Source organism: Vipera berus, assembly GCF_964194415.1.
Source record: "Vipera berus genome assembly, chromosome: 1".
NCBI classification, from domain to species: domain Eukaryota; kingdom Metazoa; phylum Chordata; class Lepidosauria; order Squamata; family Viperidae; genus Vipera; species Vipera berus.
This window is the reverse complement of record NC_138202.1, coordinates 157,334,596-157,352,896: the sequence shown is the minus strand read 5'-3', so window position 1 is coordinate 157,352,896 and position 18,301 is coordinate 157,334,596. Positions and strand designations below refer to the sequence as shown.

Genomic DNA, 18,301 nt, shown 5'->3' with positions numbered 1-18,301 from the left:
CAGTCTTTTCTTAAAAACCTCCAGTGATGAAGCACCTACAACTTATGGAGGCAAGCTGTTCTAGTGATTAATTGTTCTTACTGTCTGGAAGTTGCTTCTTAATTCCAGGTTGCTTCTCTCTATGATCAGTTTCCAACCATTGTTTCTTGTCTTGCCCTTGAAGAATAATTTGACCCCCTCTTCTTTGTGGAAGCCCCTCAAATACAGGAAGACTGCTATCATGTCGCCCCTATTTCTTCTTTTCTTTAGACTAGCCAAACCTGAGCCATTCTTCATATGTTTTAGTCTCCAGGCCTTTAATCATCTTAGTTGCTCTTCTTTGCACTTTTTCCAAAGTCTCAACATCTTTTTTGAAATTTGGTGACCAAAACTGGATATAGTATTTCAGGTGTGGCTTTATAAAGCCACTACGGTGGGAAGGTAACAGCGCTCCGTGCACCTTTGGCGTCTAGTCATGCCGGCCACATGACCACGGAGACGTCCTCAGACAAGTGCTGGCTCTTCGGCTTTGAAACGGAGATGAGCACCGGCCCCTAGAGTTGGAAACGACTAGCACGCATGTGCGGGGGAACCTTTACCTTTATAATACTTCACATGATTATGATTCTGTGCCTCTGTTTATACAACCCAGGATTGCATTAGCTTTTTCGGCTGCTGCCATACACTGCTCGCTCGTGTTTAAGTGATTGTCCATTAGGTCCCCAAGGTTCCTCTCACAGTTACTGTTTTTGAGCCAGGTTTCACCTAATCTGTACTTGTACCTTTGGTTTTTCCTGCCTAGGTGTAAAATCTTGCTTTTCTCCACATTAAATTTCATGTTGTTGGAAAGGGCCCATTGTTCAAGTCTGTCAAGATCCGTTTGGATCCTGAGTTTGTCTTCTGGAGTTTTAGTTATTCCTGCCAGCTTAGTGTCATCCACAGATTTGATGAGTTTCCTTTCTATTCCCTCATCTAAGTCATTGATGAAGATATTAAAGAGTACTGGGCCTAAGATGAAACCTTGTGGTACCCTTCTGCTTACTTCCCTCCATGAAGATATGGTACCATTAAGGACAACTTGCTGAGTACGGTTTGTCAGCCAGTTACAAATCCATATGGTGGTGATGCTGTCTATCCCACTTTTTTCTAGCTTACCAAGAAGTAGGTTGCGGTCTACTTTGTTGAATGCCTTGCTGAATACTAAATATACTATGTCAACAGCATTTTACTGGTCTACTAATTTAGTCACTTTGTCAAAGAATGAAATAAGATTGGTTTGGCATGATCTGTTTTTAACAAACCCATGCTGGCTTTTCATTATAACTTTATTTGTATCTTCCCAGGTATTGATGTTAGGCTGATTGGTCTGTAGTCACCTGCGTCTGTCCCCCCCCCTTTTTTTTTTGAAGATGGGAACATTAGCTCTTTTCCAGTCTGATAATCAGGTAATCCCCTGATGTTCCAGGATTTTTGAAAGATATGGTACAATGGTTCTGAGATAATATCTGCCAGTTCCTTCAAAACTCTGGGATATAATCCATCAGTTCACAGTGATTTATATTTGTCAAGATCAGATAGGTGTTCTCTAACCATTTTCTTGCTTATTTTAATTTTTATTTCTACTGTAGTCTTGTCTTTTACAGTTAGGTTTTTGGTAGGTTGGGCTATAGTTTCTTTTTGCGTGAAGACTGATGCAACGAATGAGTCAAGCAGCTCTGCTTTCTATTGCCTGTTACTTCCTTGCCATCTTCTCTCTTAAGTGGACCTACTGTTTCCTTGACTTTTTCTTGTTATTAATTTGTTGAAACTTTTTTTTTATCATCTTTGACTTTTGTTGCAAGTCTTTGTTCCTTCTGAGCTTTTGCTTTCCTGACTTCATCTTTGCAGGTTGGAGCTATTTGCTGATACTCTGCCTTCATTATGTGTCCCTCTTTCCATTTTTTTTGTACTTGTCCTTTTTGTCTTTCAGTTTATCAGAGATCTTTATGCAACCATGCTGGTTTCTTCTTGGATTGTTTTCCTTTTTCAGTGGTATTGTGCTGGACTTTTATCGTCATATTTTTCAGAGTTCCCAGGCTTCTTGAGTTGTCTTCCCCTTTAGGATTTTCATCCATGGTATCCATGGAAATGAGATGGAACCTGTACTATATTCCTCGCAGAAATGACAGCTGTCAAAGGCCGCTCCACGTGGCCACACTGACAGCTGTCATAAGGCCGCCGATCCCAACACGCACGCGCACCCCGCCGTTGACACTGACAGCTGTCAAAGGCTGCGCGTGCGTAGCAGCAGCCGCGAGCTGTCAAAAGCCACGCAGGCGCAGAACCACCAGCCGACTGACAGCCGCTAGCTGTCAGAACGCCGGCTAGGTTACACGGGTTCCCAGCTGAAGCGCCAGCCAGCTGACGGGTTTCCCCGGCTCAGCGGCGCATGCGCTATCACTAGGGGAATGTCAAAAGCTGCCAGCTGATCATTGGGCATGACCCCTCGGCGGGAAAACACCCGTCCCTGATTTGTTGACAAGTTTGACCGTTGCCTATATAAAGGCTCGTTGTACTGTTCACGTTGTCTGGGCTGAGCTAAATAAACTGTTTGAACTGAAGCCACCGTCTCTCTCATCACTGCCCGAGATTTTGCAGAACCCATCTTATTTCTCTCAGGCTTCAGTTCTTCAACAGAGCATAGCCATGGGGGGAGGGGCTTTTCAATGACTGTCTGTGGCAAGCAATATTTCCTGGGGATTCAAATGTTCCAAACACTACTGAGGTTCAAGAAAATGCAAAATAAATAAATAAATATGGTTTTTCAAGAAGGGCATGGGCGTGGGATGTTGCACTCTTGTCCCTTCAGTCGAGTTGATGTGACATGATTCTTGTATACTTATATGTTATCTAAGCAATACAAGTGCACTGTACTTTGTGTTATTGTTTTTAATGCTTTTATTATCGCAATTATTATAAGAGTTGATCATTACAGAAGCCTATCCTGTAAGCCCAGTTTATAAAAATACAAACAAATCTTTGCTACCATCTAGTGGCCATTGGAGTTTTGCAGTCCAACTCTGGTAGCAAGCATTTACAGTATTATAGGTGCTTTTCTGCCATTTCAGTTCAAAAAATGAATCTCAGTGGCTTACAATAACTAAATCCACAACAAACCACATAATTATCAACATACATAAAGTATGTCCATAAAACCCCATAATTATAGGCACATAATAAGCAGCATCCACACCCATTCTAGGTACAAATTTAACAGTCACCACAATCTTCAAACGCCCACACGAGGTTTTCACAAGCTTTGTTAATAATGTTAATCTTAATAGTGAGGATAGTGTTCTTTCCTGGCTCCGTAGGAGTGAAGTTCTAGCAGAGAATGCAGTTCAGTCCTCACTCCCCATAAAACCTACAAAATCTCCCTGCTCACTAGAATGCCTTCCTCAGGGTAGCCCTTTCACTTAACCTGTTAACCTTGATTAACATCAAATGCATCAAATGGTGAGCCCCTCCCCCAATTTTACCCAATTCAGCTTGCCTGAATAATGGTTATAAGCTCCATTTTATAATTGGAAAACACGTTAAAAAATAGAGTAAACATTTAAAATGCATTTAAAGGTAAAGGTTTCCTCTGTCCACTCATGTCTGATTCTAGGGGGTGGTGCCCATCTCCGTTTCTTAGCCAAAGAATCCAGCGTTGTCCAAAGACATTTCTGTGGCTATGTGACCAGTATGACTCTACGCCAAGGTGCACAAAATGCTGTTACCTTCCCTCCAAAGTGATACCTATTTATCTATTGGCATTTGCATGCTTTCAAACTGCTAGAGGGGTATGAGCTGGGATAAGTAATGGGAGCTAACCCTTTCATGCAGCGTTGGGTCTCAAACTTGGGCTGTCAGCTTTTCAGCTGACAAGCCCAGCGTCTTTAATCACTGAGCCATCACACCCTCCTATAATGCATTTATTTCCTTCAGATACAGACATTTTCCAGTTCCTGTTCTCTCTTTGACAGAATTTTAGGTCCTGACAAAGTTCATCATTGACAGAAAAAAATATGAATCTGATAAACTAATGTCCATCAGAAAGCCAATAAATGCAAAATTTACTTTATCTTAGCTGAAGTCATTCTAAAGTGTTTGCATCAGGCTGAGGCTGAGAACAGCAAGGACAGAGTAGATAAAGGTTATTAACTATGTTATCTTAACAAGTTTAGTCCCTGCAGCCCTTTCATCCAATGATACAATCAAGGCTATTAAGGTGGCCTTGTTAGCTGAAGTGGCAAATAAAAACAAAAGAAACAGACGGAGGCAAAAACTACCAGCCCTTTCTCTGATCTTTGGTTACCTCTGGATGTCTTGAACTACATCCCCTAGGGCAGGAGTCGGCAACCATAAACACTCAAAGAGCCACTTGGACACGTTTCCCAGAGTAAAAAAAACACTGGGAGCTGCAAAACCTGTGCATGCATGCATGGGGGGGGAGCTTGATTGAAGAGTTTAATTTAAAAAAATAGAGGCTGCTGTGCATGAGTTCCCTCTCTCCCCCCCTCTTTCTCTCTCCCCTCCCCCTGATCTTCTGCTCACCTGGCAAGCTGGCTTCACGCTGTTCTCAAACAAGCTGACACACATTCTTCTTGGAGAACAGCATAAGGCCACTCTCTTTTGGAGAGAGAGAAGAGAGAGAGAAGAGAGAGAGAGAGAGAGAGAGGAGAGGAGAGAGGAGAGAGGAGAGAGAGAGAGAGAGAGAGGGAGGGGAAGGGGAAGGGAAGCACAATTGCCTCTCTCTGTCTCTGCAAATGGCAGAGGATGACTGGGAACCGCAGAAGGCTGAAAGAGCCGCATGCGGCTCCAAAGCCACCGGTTGCTGACCCATGCCCTAGGCCTAGTCCTTGACTCTATTGGCAACTGATGGTGGAAGGTGAAATCCAAAGCATTTGACAGATACCAGATTGTGAAGAAGTGGTATAGTTTAATTATTGCAAAGGTGCTTTTCAAGAGGCAACTGGACTTGTTTTTCTTTGCAGATATTTCGCTTCTCATCCAAGAAGCTTCTTCAGCAGAAAGAAAGTCCAGTTGCCTCTTGAAAAAGCACTTTTGGGACAACCATGACCTAGATGACTGAGAATCTCCATATAGTTTAATTAGATGTCATCAAATTGGGTTTGAGTTCTGGTAGCAACTTGGACAAATGCCTTCCCTCTCAACTCCTCAGCAATTAACAGCTCCGATACGTTGCATATTTTGGCTTAAATTACATAGTCAAAGGTAGTTAAAAGAGCCGAAATGAGACCTCCGATTCGTTTTTCCTCTAGATGTTTCTGCCATCCTTTCTACGTTGGCATTGCAGCCCAGTGCATTTTCTTCCCATGCCTGCAAAGCAAACGCTAAAGGAAAAGAAAAGCGACCCTTGATGCACGGCCACGGGCAGAGGATTCCTGCCCAAAGCGGTCCCCTCCCTTTCGTCCCTGCTCGTTTTCGTCATTCCAGCGAGCGCCAAGTTTCCAAACCAGGAAGCCAAACCAATCGCAGCAAAAGCTTTTAAACTACAACTCCCGTCATACACCTCATTTCTCTTGCCCAATGGAAAAAGAGATTCCATACCGTTTAACCTTTCTCCGCGATGCGAGCCAATGGTGAGTCCCGTTTGCGCCTTCGGCTCAACCAATAATACGGGAAGACGAGACTGGAGGGCCGGCGGGAAATTGGTTGCAATTTTGAATGTCGAGGGAAGTTTGAAAGGTAAGCGATTGGGAGGCGGTTGTGTATGTGTGTCTGTCTTTGCCTATCTGCGTGTGTGTGTGTTTGTGTGTGTCACTATGGTAATTCGCTTGATAATGCTAAGGAGACAAAAGTAGAAACACTAAAAATATTTTGGAAAATTCTTGGAAAATTATCAAGGGCTTTTGCAAACGGAAGTTACCTATTGTGATACCATTGAAAAAGAATTAGGTGGTTTGTTCCGTTTCATAACATATTTTCTAATGGATACCCTTCAAAAACCGGCTTTGATATCTTGGTTTGTGTCTTTATGGTTCTCGATCAAAATTTTCAAAAGGTTTTAAGATGGAGATGTTCAATTATAAACATTATGCAAAATACTCAGGTATCCAGGTTAAACGATTTGAATGCCTGGGATTTTGAAATGAGCAATTATGTAATAGTCTGGGACTAATACAGTATTTCATTACAAAGCTGTCCTTAAGCTGGAACAATTATTTCATTTTTGCTATTTGCTATTTCTTTTTAGAATAATGGCTGAGATGAAAGATGATAATGATGACCTGGCAATGCTTGAAAAAGACATAAAGGAATTTTGGACAAAGTTCAAAACTGTTTGTTGCAGCGAGCCTAGTGATCAGGTTTTGGGGCTCAGAGATTCATGGTATGAATCCATAAATAATCTTTCAGGTAAAATTATATCTGGTTTATTTGTTGCAGCAGAAAATGAAATATTCAGTATATTCGTCATTCCCCCTTCTAGTTCTGCAATCAGTTGTGGGGGGCATGGAAAAGAAGACAGATATATAAAGTATATAAAGGCCTGTCCAACCTTTTGGCTTGCCTCGGCCACATTGAATGAAGAGGAGTTTTCTTGGGTCTCATATAACATATATGATGTACTTAATGTATATAAATAACAAACTTCCTTGATTTTTAAAAAATTTTAATGAAATCTTGTGGGGCCATATTATTAGATGTTCAGAACCACATGAGGGCAATGGCTTGGACATACCTGATCTAAACTATATGTGATATTTTCCTTTTTTCATCTCGCAACATTGGGGAGAGTTTCGACTGACTGTAAAGTTTGTCAGCGATTTTATTGATTAGATTTATATCCCATCTTTCTCAGGAGGATGAATTTGTATATTTCACTGCTTTGTATAGGAGTTAACCTAGTACCAATATTTATTTACCTTATATAGCTGCACATCTCACTTTTGCAAGACTCTAGGCAGTTTATCATACAGATAGTCTTTGACTAATAACCATCCGTTTAGAGACCATTCAAAGTTTCACTGACACTGAAAAAGTGACTTATACCATTTTTCACACTTATGACCGTTGCAGCATCCCCAGGGTGCTGCATGATCTGAATTTGGAATTTGGAAACTTGGCAATGAGCATGTATTTATGACAGTTGTAGTGTCCCAGGTCACATGATCACCTTTTGCAACCTTCTGACAAGCAAAATCAATGGGGAAGCCAGATTCACTTAACAACATATTGCTGACTTAACAACTGCAGCAATTTATTTAACGACTGGCAATAAAGGTCATAAAATGGGGCAAAATTCATTTAACAACTGCTTTATTTAGCAATGGAAATTTTGGGGTCAATTGTGGTTGTGACTTGAGGAATACCTGTAAAGCAAATAAAAAAAATATAAATAATAGTTTCTGGCTGAGTTTTGTTTTTGTTTTTTAACATTCTAGATAAATGGTATAAAAGACTGAAAGAAGGGGATGAAATTATCAACAAATTTCATGAGTATACCAATGGTACAGTATGAATCATTTCTTATTTTTCTTACAATTATTTTATAGAATAATAATAAAGGAAGGAACCTTGGAGGTCATCTAGTCCAATCCCCTGCTCAGGCAGGAAACCCTATACCAGTGATGGCAAACCTTTTAGAGACCCAGTGCCCAAACTGCAAAACAAAACCCACTTATGTATCCTTGGGTGCCAGGTGGGCGTGGCCCATTGGGTGGGTATGGCCCATTGGGTGGGCGTGGCTGCAGTGGTAACGGTAGACTGGGTGGGACTAAAAAGTTCAATCAATTCCAACTTTGCGAGATCTTTTTTTTACCACGAGAAGTTGAAATTGATTGATTAATTGAACCTTTTTTATTTTTTGCACATAGCGGAGTCCTAAAGCGAAAAGGTTTTATGAAACCCAGCTGAAGGCCTAGGAAAGGGGCGACAGCGCACGTGCCCACAGAGAGGACTCTGCATGCCACCTGTGGCACGCATGCCAGGTTCCCCACCACGGACCTATACCATTTCATACAAATGGCTGTCCAGTCTCTTCTTAAAAACTTTCAGTGTTGGAGCAGTCACAGCTTCTGGAGGCAGGTTGTTCCACTGATTAATTGTTCTAACTGTCAGAAAATTTCTCCTTAGTTCTAGGTTGCTTCTCTTTGATTAGTTTCCATCCGTTAATTCTTGTCCTGCCTTCAGGCGCTTTGGAGAATAGGTTGACTCCCTCTTCTTTGTGGCAACCCCTGAGATATTGGAACACTGCTATCATGTCACCCCTCTTTCTCTTCATTAAACTAGACATACCCAATTCCAGCAACCATTCCTTATATGTTTTAGCCTACAGTCCCCTGATCATCTGTTTTGCTCTTCTCTGTACTCTTTCTAAAGTCACAACATCTTTTTTACATCTTGGTGACCAAAACTGGATGCAATATTCCAAGTGTGGCCTTACCAAGGCATTGTAAAGTGGTATTAACACTTTGCGTGATCTTGAAGCTAATAGACAAAGTAGAATCCCTGGAAAATATTTTTATTTAGGATTTATGTCTAGCCAGAAAAATAATGTCTGAGCCACCTATTCTGTAAAAGCAAATGTAAACTGCTGAATGCAGTGTGAATAAGCTAAACCTTGATCTAACTTCCAGTTGTGTTACACAATAATACTTCCTCCAAGTACTTAATTGTAAAGAAGAATAGTTACGAACTTCAGATAATCTTTGCACTGTCAATAATGCTTCTTCTGTTCCTTTCCTCTCAAATATCCATTAATCAAACTGTTTGGATAATGCCCATTGTATGATATTAAGATGGTGAAGGTGCGAGTTTTATGGGAATGTATATTTCTGTTGGATTGGGACTAAATGTAAAATCTTCTATTAGCACAGTTTGGCTTCTGGGGCCTACAGGGATATGTAGTTTTCTCAGTAACAATATGAAATTACTTTCCATGGCTTTCTTCTGGATTTTCGTTTCCGTCCCAGCCTAGTCCACAGTCTTGCCTCTGCCTGACGGTTTCTCATCCAAGTACTAATGAGAATGTGTTGTACTATAAATATGTTGTCATCCATGCTATGTAGTTTACTAAAACAGAATTTTGGGTTTCTTCCTATTTTATGTGAGTGTTTACACAAGACAGATAGTCTTAACTATTTATTTTGTCATCTTTATGCAGTGTATGTCATCGCATCTTTCCAACAGATGATGCTTAACTTTTTTTTTAATGTTTTATTGACTAATTATATTATTGGAATTACTGAGGGCTAAACCTAAGTAAATAGCTTTTGCATTTAAAAAGAAATATCCTCTGTTTCATACAGAAGTCTGTGAGATGAATAAATCAATTGAAGAAAAGCAAGCTAAAATCTCAGAAGCCCTTTCTAACATTAAGGATGAGGAAAAGGAGGAGACAGACTTGATGAACAGCATTCAAGAGTTGAAGGAAGAATTAATCAGAAACAGTAACTGTAAGTTTCAGTGGGAAAACTGAACATGTATAGTTTAGATTTGTATCCTGCCTTTCCTCCTGAAATTCAAGGCTGCCTGTTTATGTTCCAGTTTGTCCCTGAATAGCATCTTGGGGAATGAGAGAGAATGGTTCGCTCAGCATCTCCTGAGCTTTCATAACTGAGGGTGTTATTAAACGTGGGATACCTAGGTCTCAAATGAAGACATTAATCATTACATCATACTGGATATTTTTATAATGATTCAGGAGCTGGCTATTCCATTTCAACAGTCAGTTTGGAACCACCATGTTAAGTCTCTTACGTGGAAGTTTTTCTCTCTGTAGTGAAATAAATAATACAAGTTTCAGTTTGGGGGTTTGTTGTTATTGTTTTTATTCCTGCTCCATTATGCCAACTTGGTGCCTCTTGAATGCTTTCCTCAGCCCTATTAAGTGGCTCCAAAGAGCACTGTCAAATAGGGGGGGGGGGGAAACATGAAGAAAACATGAAGCATGAAGAAAGTAATCAGGAAAAACGACCTCGTTTCTCTTCCTTGACTGAGTTTTTAACCGTACTTTATATTAACATTTCAGTTTTAATGCTCGCTTTGCAAAATTGCCTTCCGTTTTTAAATGAGAAGCGAAATATTTGATTTCAGATGAAGACGCCTTAACCTTAGTGGGATTTCCAAGCTGAGTCTGTACAGTTAGAAGTAAGCATACATGTTCAGTAGTACTTGATGAAGAACCACCACATCCAGCAGCTCATAAACTCAAAGCCACTTAGTCTTGCCGGAGTTGGGCTGCAACCTGGTCTCTCTCATTCAGACTCTTACAGCTGGGTATCAGCATATTAATGGTATTTCACTCGCTGCCAACAGATGATCTCACCCAGATGTAGGAGTGAGAAGAGGGATGGGTTCCGAGGCATCCCACATAAGAGCTAGATCTTTTCCCCCACCAATACTGGCTGAAAAAAACAGTGCCTTCCTCCCAGCCCCTGAAGCTGGCCCAGAAGAATACCATGGTCAACCAACGGTACTGAAAGCCACTAGAAGAACCAGGACAGATGCATCAAGCTCGTCAGAGGTTATCCACGAGCAGGACCAGTGCTTTCTCAGTACCGTAACCTGGTCTGACTCCTGATTGGAAAGGTCTAGATCAGACATGTCAAACTCATGACGTCGCACTTTTTCTCCATTGCCGGCAATGCGGTTTCCTGATGACCCAGCCGGCAGTTGGACACTCCCTGGTCTAGATAATCTGCCTCTTCCAGACTATAGAAGTTATGCACCTATCACTTATTCCACAACTGATCCTTAGAAAGGGAAGGTTGGAAACTGAATGAAAACAGCCCAGTACAGTCGGGTCCAAGGATGGCATCATGGGGGCGGGGGGAACAAACCACTATCTCCTTCAAAACCCCCTCTCCTGCGAAGAAACACTCAACATCACTTGGAGCCAACTCCATGCCGTCTCCTAGCTGGCCTTGACCAACCGGGAGGGAAATGGATCTGATAGGCGGGTAGCAGAGCTCATCGCTCCAAAGAGCTAACTGGCTGAAATTCATCCCAAGCTCATCCCGGATAACTCTCCCTTTCACAGGACCTGTCCAACTAAATAAAGTACAGCAGATCTGAGCAGCTTTACAAATTGCCCTCCTCTCAGTAAGCCTGCAAGGGCTTCTCCTTCCCCTCCCTGAGGAGGGATCTGGTCATCTGAAACAAGGCTAACAGTTACTCTTTCCAAATGAAATCAGAGCAGAGAAGTGAGTCCGCTTTGTTCTTATCACTACCAAAGAAATCCTAATAAAGGCCAGGGCTTTTTTCCTCATAGAACCCTCAGAACGGAGTTCCGGCACCTTTTTTGGATGGAACCTTGTAGGGTAGGCAAGGCGGGTTGTAGGACATGTGTGAGTTCCGGCACCTTTTTCTTTTCCAAAAAAAGCACTGATAAAGGCTATTATCCATGTTCGGTTGGATTCGTTTTTTGTCTTCTTCCAGCAGTGAACTGTCTATTGTGATGTTGAGAGCCTTGGTGGAGCAGTGGACTAATGCCTCCTTAAGTAACACCAGCTGCCTGCAATTAGTGCAGGTTCGCATCCCACCAGGCTCAAGGTTGACTCAGCCTTCCATCCTTCCGGGGTAGGTAAAATGAGGACCCAGATTGTTGGGGGCAATTAAGCTGACTTTGTAATAATGCCGCTTGGGGTGTGTGTGAAAGCCCTAATAAGCAGGCATATACATAGAATGAAGGCTACTGCTAAACTTGTAAGCTGCCCTGAGTCTTCGGAGAAGGGCGGGATATAAAATGGAATTAAAAATAAAAAATTAAAAAAAATGTTTCCTTTCCAAAACTCAGTAACTAAAGAGCATTACGTGATCCCAGATAACGCAGTTCGCACACACATGCAATCTAATCGAGGTAACCCGTTAAGGAACTGCAAATGATAAATCAGGTGAAATTGTAAAAGAAATTGTTTATTTTTTTTTATTTTTTAAAAAAGTCAGGTGCTAATGCTGAGGGGGGGAAAAGATTCTTGATTTCATAAATTTTATCAGCTTATTAAAAAAATGAACCTAGGCATAAGCTTAGTGGAGATTTTGAAGCTTTTTTTTTTTTAATTCCCAGCAAAGCATAAAACAACAGAAGACATGGAGGAAAGACTTCACAAGGCTGAAAAACTATTCAAAGAGATGCTTGGGTTAGAAATACGGAAAACATGCGGTAAGATTGGTGCATGCATTTCTACTTATGACTGCCGTTCCATTTTGTAGAAAAATCAGTTTGTTTACTTTTCTCCTATAAAGCTGATGATTATTGCTGCTGTGCTATATAAGAATCTTAAAAGGTACTAAGCTTTCCACACAGATTTGCAATATATTGCCAAAGGCTTCTGCAAGGGAAAATATTATTTCATTCAAAGATCTCTTGTCTGTACAGCGCATCCCTGCCAGCTCGGCCTCATTTTGAAAGCTCTCTGTAAGTGACCAGCTCAGCCCTCCAGTCTTCCCCCAGTAACCCTTATCTTCAATCCTCCTGCTTAACAATTTTAGGAAATGAATGAAAGAGGAAGGGGTCTGTCAAAAAAAGAGGGACAAGCAGAGTAGGGGTCATTGTCAATTTCAGGTTTTGCCCCACTCATTGCTTGCTTCAATCCCGGTTAGCATCTGGTTTCCAATTAGCTACCATGATAATTAAGGCTGTGCAGATGGCACCATTCGGAGGATGGAAGGTTCCAAGCGACACCATATTGAAAACACTACGAATCCCTGTGACTCATCAGAAATTTATTTATTTATTTTTGGGACTTATATGCTGCCCTATCTCCCGAAGGACTCAGGGCAGCTAACAACAATAAAAAAACAGCAATACAAAAGTTAAAAGAAATTAAATAAACAGCCCCAATAAATAAGTTAAACTAAACAATTAAAAGTTAAAACATTTTAAAATCCCTGTCGTCAGTCCGGGTCAGCCTGATGAAAAAGGAATGTTTTAAGGCTGCGGTGAAAGGACCGGAGATCCGGGGCCATCCGGAGCTCAAGGGGGAGTTGGTTCCACACGGCAGGTGCCCCCACAGAGAAGGCCCTCCCCCTGGGGGTCGCCAGCCGACATTGTCTAGCCGACGGCACCCTGAGGAGGCCCTCCCTGTGTGAGCGCACTGGGCGATGGGAAGTCGTTCCCGGCAGCAGATGGTCCTGCAAATATCCCGGGCCTAGGCCATGTTCTGTCCTTGGATTTATGAAAAAACTGGGGGATCTCTAAAAGTATAGTTCAGAAGAAAAGGGAATGATTCATCCTCAAAAAAAATACATGTTGTATATCTTGAAAATTTCCCCTTCCATAAAATGGGTTAGCTGAAAAAGCTGCTATCAGATTCCTTGCTTTTTTTTTCTTTTTTTCTTTCTTTCTTTCTTTTTTTGGCCTCACAGCCTAACTCAGCTCTTCCTACAATATCCCTGATGATAATCCTTTTCTCAAGTCACTAGAACAGGGGTAGGCAACCTTGGCTCTTTTGTGACTCGTGGACTTCAACTCCCAGAGGAATTCTGGGAGTTGAAGTCCACGAGTCATAAAAGAACCAAGGTTGCCTACCCCTGGACTAGAATGTATCTGTGCGCTAAGTGGTCTGGGTTATTTTTCTTTGCAAGAGTTTCGTGCAAGATAAAGTTTTTGCAAACCAGTGAGCAAATATCGAGCACCGTGCCCTTACTGAGCTCTGCTCCGTCTGAACTTCAGTAAGAATCTTCATAACTTCTCAAGTTTTTAAAAGTGCTGTTTGCTATTACAATGATCAGAACCATGAAAGTTCAACAACCTAATCCTGCGCCAGATGATTCCATAGACATAGGGAATAAAATCTTTCTCAGGAAACCAGGGTCCCTTTGAGCATACACTTGATGGGGGAAAAATGGTTTTCGGTATTAGAACTATTAGAGTTTTCGAATCCAGTCACACATACATTCGTTTTGTTGTGACAGTTGCACATCCTAGCTTTGCCCTTGAGCTTTCTGTCAAACAGGGACAGGTTTTTATTGCTGATAAAACCTTCAACTGTATTATCAAGAGGGTTGTTAGAACGGGATGCTCGTCTGTCTTCTGCCTCTTCTCCAAAAGGACTGGAAAGCACCTGTGAGTGTATTACAAGTTCCTAAATACCCAGCTTCCTTTTTTTTTAATCCCTTCCGATAGCTTTTTCTCCCCCTGCTCAAAAAAGGATAGACCTGGGAGTCAGAAACCCTGGGGGAAGGCAAGCGGTTCACATTTCCATCCTTAAAATCTTAGAAAATGGCTTTGGAAGTCTCCAGAGGGATAGTAGCCATCTGTGGGATTTGGGTTGCCTGTCCTTTATTCAAGGCAAACAGTTACCATCCATTTATTTCTTTATGTGCACACAGAGGAACTGTCAGCACCCACCCCAATCCACGTCTTAGGAAAACAAAAACTCTTGGAGTCAGCTCTAGTCCAAAAGGAATTTTTACTAGGACATGTTTGGTTGTGGAAATACAAGACAGGACCTGGTATTGTTTTACAGATTGAAACTTTATTATAAAGAGTTCCCGGTTCAACCCTCCTTCCCTCAACCCCATTTGGTCAGCCCCCCATAATTTACTTCGTGTCATCCCTTTCGTGGGAAAAAGGGAACTTCGGATCTTTACGGTTATTGCCTTCTTCCTTTACAGATTCAAATGGAGACACAGGCCAGATGCCTTCCTCCCTAACCCTCCCCTTTGTTCCCCCAATTCAAAAGGTTTCCCTTGGTCTTTGAAATAACCTAAGGCAGGCTGAATCCACATCCGCTCCTCCTTCCTCGGGAGATGGCAGAATCCGGGGGGGGGGGGGGATAATGTTTTAAACATACATTTATGAATGTGATATAAATGGATTCTGACAGGAACACACGTTGAACACATCTGTTCTTCTTTGAAGGGAATTTCTGAAACTGCAGTTAAAGCGTTAACATTTTGTAACCAAGATTATTCAGGGTTTGGGTTTTGTTTTTGTTTTTTTTTTAAAAAAAACAACTTCAGCACACAATAGCCCAATCATGCATTATGCGTGTTCCCACTGATCCTTTGTAAACGATTATTTGGATCGGAGGTGGGGAGCTTTTCTCAAAGTAGAAATAAGTCTCTTTGCAAATAATCCAGGAGCTGTGATTGGTCAAAGCCTCCGGGGGGGGGGGACAGTTTGCCGTTTCCCACACCATTTCCTACACTATTTAGACATTCATTGCTAGTAATTTCTTAAAATGTGAGAATAAAGGAGGAAATGTTTAAGGCTTTATAAAATGGGAGTACAAGTGAAATATATCCAAATTAATTTTATCTGGCACACCCGAGATTTAATGCATCCTTGTTTTTGCATCTAGATAAGCATTTGCAGTTTGTATTTCGCTGCATTGATCATAAAGATTTCCAAAAACCATACATACTTACTCTTTCCATAAATGAAGAGGGAGATTACGAAGGTATGTACAGAACTTCCAACAGTGTCTTATTTTCCAATTTCCTTTATATTAAAACAAGCTCACGTCTGTTCTCATCACTTTTGCATTCTACTAAAGGCCTTCACTATTGGAATTATTGTTTTAAGATTGTAGTTCAGTTTTTGCCTTAATTTTTATAGACTTCTCTTGGCAACTTCTGGTTTTTCCATGTGTTTCCCCCCCCCCCCCCCAAGGCAGGCATGTCAAACTGTTGGCCCACGGGCCGGATGCATCATGACGAAACAGCGCCCTCCTCATTGCCGGCAATGGGGAAAAAGTTGCGATACGTCGCCAGTTTGACATGCCTGCCCTAAGGGCTTGAACAATTTACTAGCCTATACATCAGGTTATAGTATGTCCTGTGTTCCAAAACTTCCCTGCCTTCTATCCAACAAAGCTGGGCTTAAAACATTTAAGACTTTTGTTGTGGCAACCTTACGTGAGATCTGTTCCGATTACTTATTTCATTCCTGCTTGAAAAAGACCATTTGGCTTGAAGATTTGCTCTCCTTTTGTTTAACCAACTGAAGCAGCAGTTTAGTTTTACAGGTAGTCCTGGAGTAACAACCGTAATAGATCTTGCCCATTACAGTCATAAGTCATTACAGTCGTTAAATGAGGCACCCATGTGATCATCTCGCTCAGTGACCGCTGTCCCTGCCCTCCCAGGTGCGGTTGTCATAGGTCAGGGGTAGGCAACCTTAGCTGTTTTATGACTCGTGGACTTCAACTCCCAGAATTCCTGAGCCAGCTATAACTCAGCATGGAAACCTCTCCCTTTTCCCTCAGCATGGCTGGCTCAGGAATTCTGGGAGTTGAAGTCCACGAGTCATAAAAGAGCCAAGGTTGCCTACCCCTGGGATAGGTCATTCAACGAATGGAACAAAAGAGCTGTCTGTCAAAAGAATGCAGGTAAATCCCCTCCGTGCACAGAGATGGTACGCTAAGCCGGAGAAGAAAGGCTGGATCCCAAATGTTCTGAGCTTTCTTCCTCTGGCCCAGCACGCTGGCTCCCCGCCATGCATTAGAAAGGAAGAAGAAGAGAAAGTCTTCCTCTCTGGCCTGAGGGTGGGGGAGGGGAAGTGGTGGGCTATGCAGAGAAGCGAAGCTGCTCTGGCTTTGGTTCCTCTGCACAGCACATCCCTTCCCTGCCTTCCGTAGGCTAGAGAGAAAGCCTTCTCTCTAGGGGGGTGGGGGTGGGGGGGGAGGCAGCCCACTGCGTAGAGAAATGACGTGGCTTGCAATGTTCCCTGCAAGAAGGGAAGACTGCAAATGGTGATCGCACGACCGTGGAGGGCTTGGCAAATCCGTCGTAAGTGTGAATGGGTCGCCAAGAGGCCAGATTGCAGTCACAAGGGCCATAACTTTGAGCACCAGCTGTTCACCAAATTGTTCTGTACCAGCCTACTACCGGCCCTGCAGAAAAGGCAGGGACAATCCCTTTTACAAAACGGCAAGAGGCTGGAACTAAGCCTGCCAAATTTATTAACATAAAACAGAGCAAAGAGAGCAAACACGAACCATGAAACAGGAGCTATTCAAATGGTTGCCTTCAGCAAACCAGCCCTCCCACACATTCCCCTTTTAAACAGTTCAGGGCGTGGCTTCTCTCTGCCTCCTTCCGAGGTGCCCCATTGCCTTCCTCTGTTTACTCCTGATTGACTGCCTCCTGCATCGGGCGTCCTTGAACAGGGCCAGCTGTGGGTCATCTTCATCCACGTTGTCAGGCTCACACAGCTGGGTCTGCATCGTGACCAGATGGGAGGGGCCTGGCTGAGTGCTCTGCGGAGCCTCAATACTATCCTCAGCAAGGTCTCCAACACCCCCCTCCTCCTCCTCTGAATCATCCAACCCAACTGCCGAACCCACAGGCTGACCCTGAATCACAACACAAATAAGGCAAGGACCAAGGACCCCCTATATGGTGCAGAGGCAGTTAGGACTATGTGAATCATGGAAGGGTGTGCTGAATGGGGGCAATGCTGTGAGCGAAGCATCAAGGGGATTGCATTCTTATAGGATCTTATAGGTAGGGTGGCTACTTCAAGGGCCTCTCTAGATACGTGAATGGAAAAGAAGTCCTCTTCTGCAGGACATTCCCCATTGGAGACACACACACCCCGAATGATTTGTAAGGTCATTCTTGTTAGCTATCCACTCTCTTACTTCTGCATTGCAGAGTATCAGTGGGCAGTTACCTAGCAGCTGTTAGAAGTCATGGTAAAAGATACCCCAGTATTTCTTAGAATGTATTGACCCATTTATTAAAAATTCCCAAACAGTTATAGCAAACCAAACCAAAATAGGGTAATCTATTTCAGTGAAAGCCATCAAGAAAATTTAAACCCTTCACAATTATTTACAGTGTAAGAGATAGCCGATAATATGAAGCCAGCATCCAACTGCCCACAGATGTGTTTCTTGGTCTTATGTTGAGATAGAAAATTTTGAGAGGTGAATGCAGGATATATATACAGGCGTGGCCCATGTGGAGCAGTGCAGCCAAGGACATGGCAGCTGGGACAAGACTCTGCCCTCGTGCCCCGTCACACGCAGATGATGCTGCAGGGCGCAGGCAGAGGGCGTGGCTGCCATGGCGCTGCTGGGCCGCCTGGATGATCTGTGCCGGGCCATGGAGGCGGTGGGTGGCCCTGCGGGCAGGGGCGGTTTTTGGGCACTCTCTAAAAGTCTCTGAAAGGTTCACCATCACTGATATATTCCAAATTAGGATGTCTTGTTTTCGATTTTTTAAAGAACATAATTCACTGCTTTTTCCTAGTGATCTCCTGTTCTCCTCCGTTGGACTGCATAGAAGAACTGCAGCGGAAAGTAAGAGAAACCAACAATTTCTCTGCATTTATTGCCAATGTTAGAAAAGCCTTCATTGCTTTGACCTACCAATAAAGCAC

At 42.6% G+C, this 18,301-nt stretch overlaps 1 protein-coding gene across 1 annotated transcript; it reads left to right on the top strand.

Annotated features, from left to right (window-relative positions):
- Nucleotides 1–5,765: 5,765 nt before the first annotated feature.
- SPC25 (SPC25 component of NDC80 kinetochore complex) lies at nucleotides 5,766–18,296 on the top strand (the record flags this gene model as incomplete). The annotated part of the gene is made up of 7 exons (XM_081318775.1): nucleotides 5,766–5,922; nucleotides 6,221–6,381; nucleotides 7,410–7,475; nucleotides 9,276–9,422; nucleotides 12,035–12,130; nucleotides 15,276–15,374; nucleotides 18,172–18,296. Exons 2-7 carry the CDS (start codon nucleotides 6,225–6,227, stop codon nucleotides 18,294–18,296), a joined length of 690 nt encoding a protein of 229 aa, XP_081174901.1. The 5' UTR covers nucleotides 5,766–5,922; nucleotides 6,221–6,224.
- Between the last annotated feature and the right edge of the window lie 5 nt (nucleotides 18,297–18,301).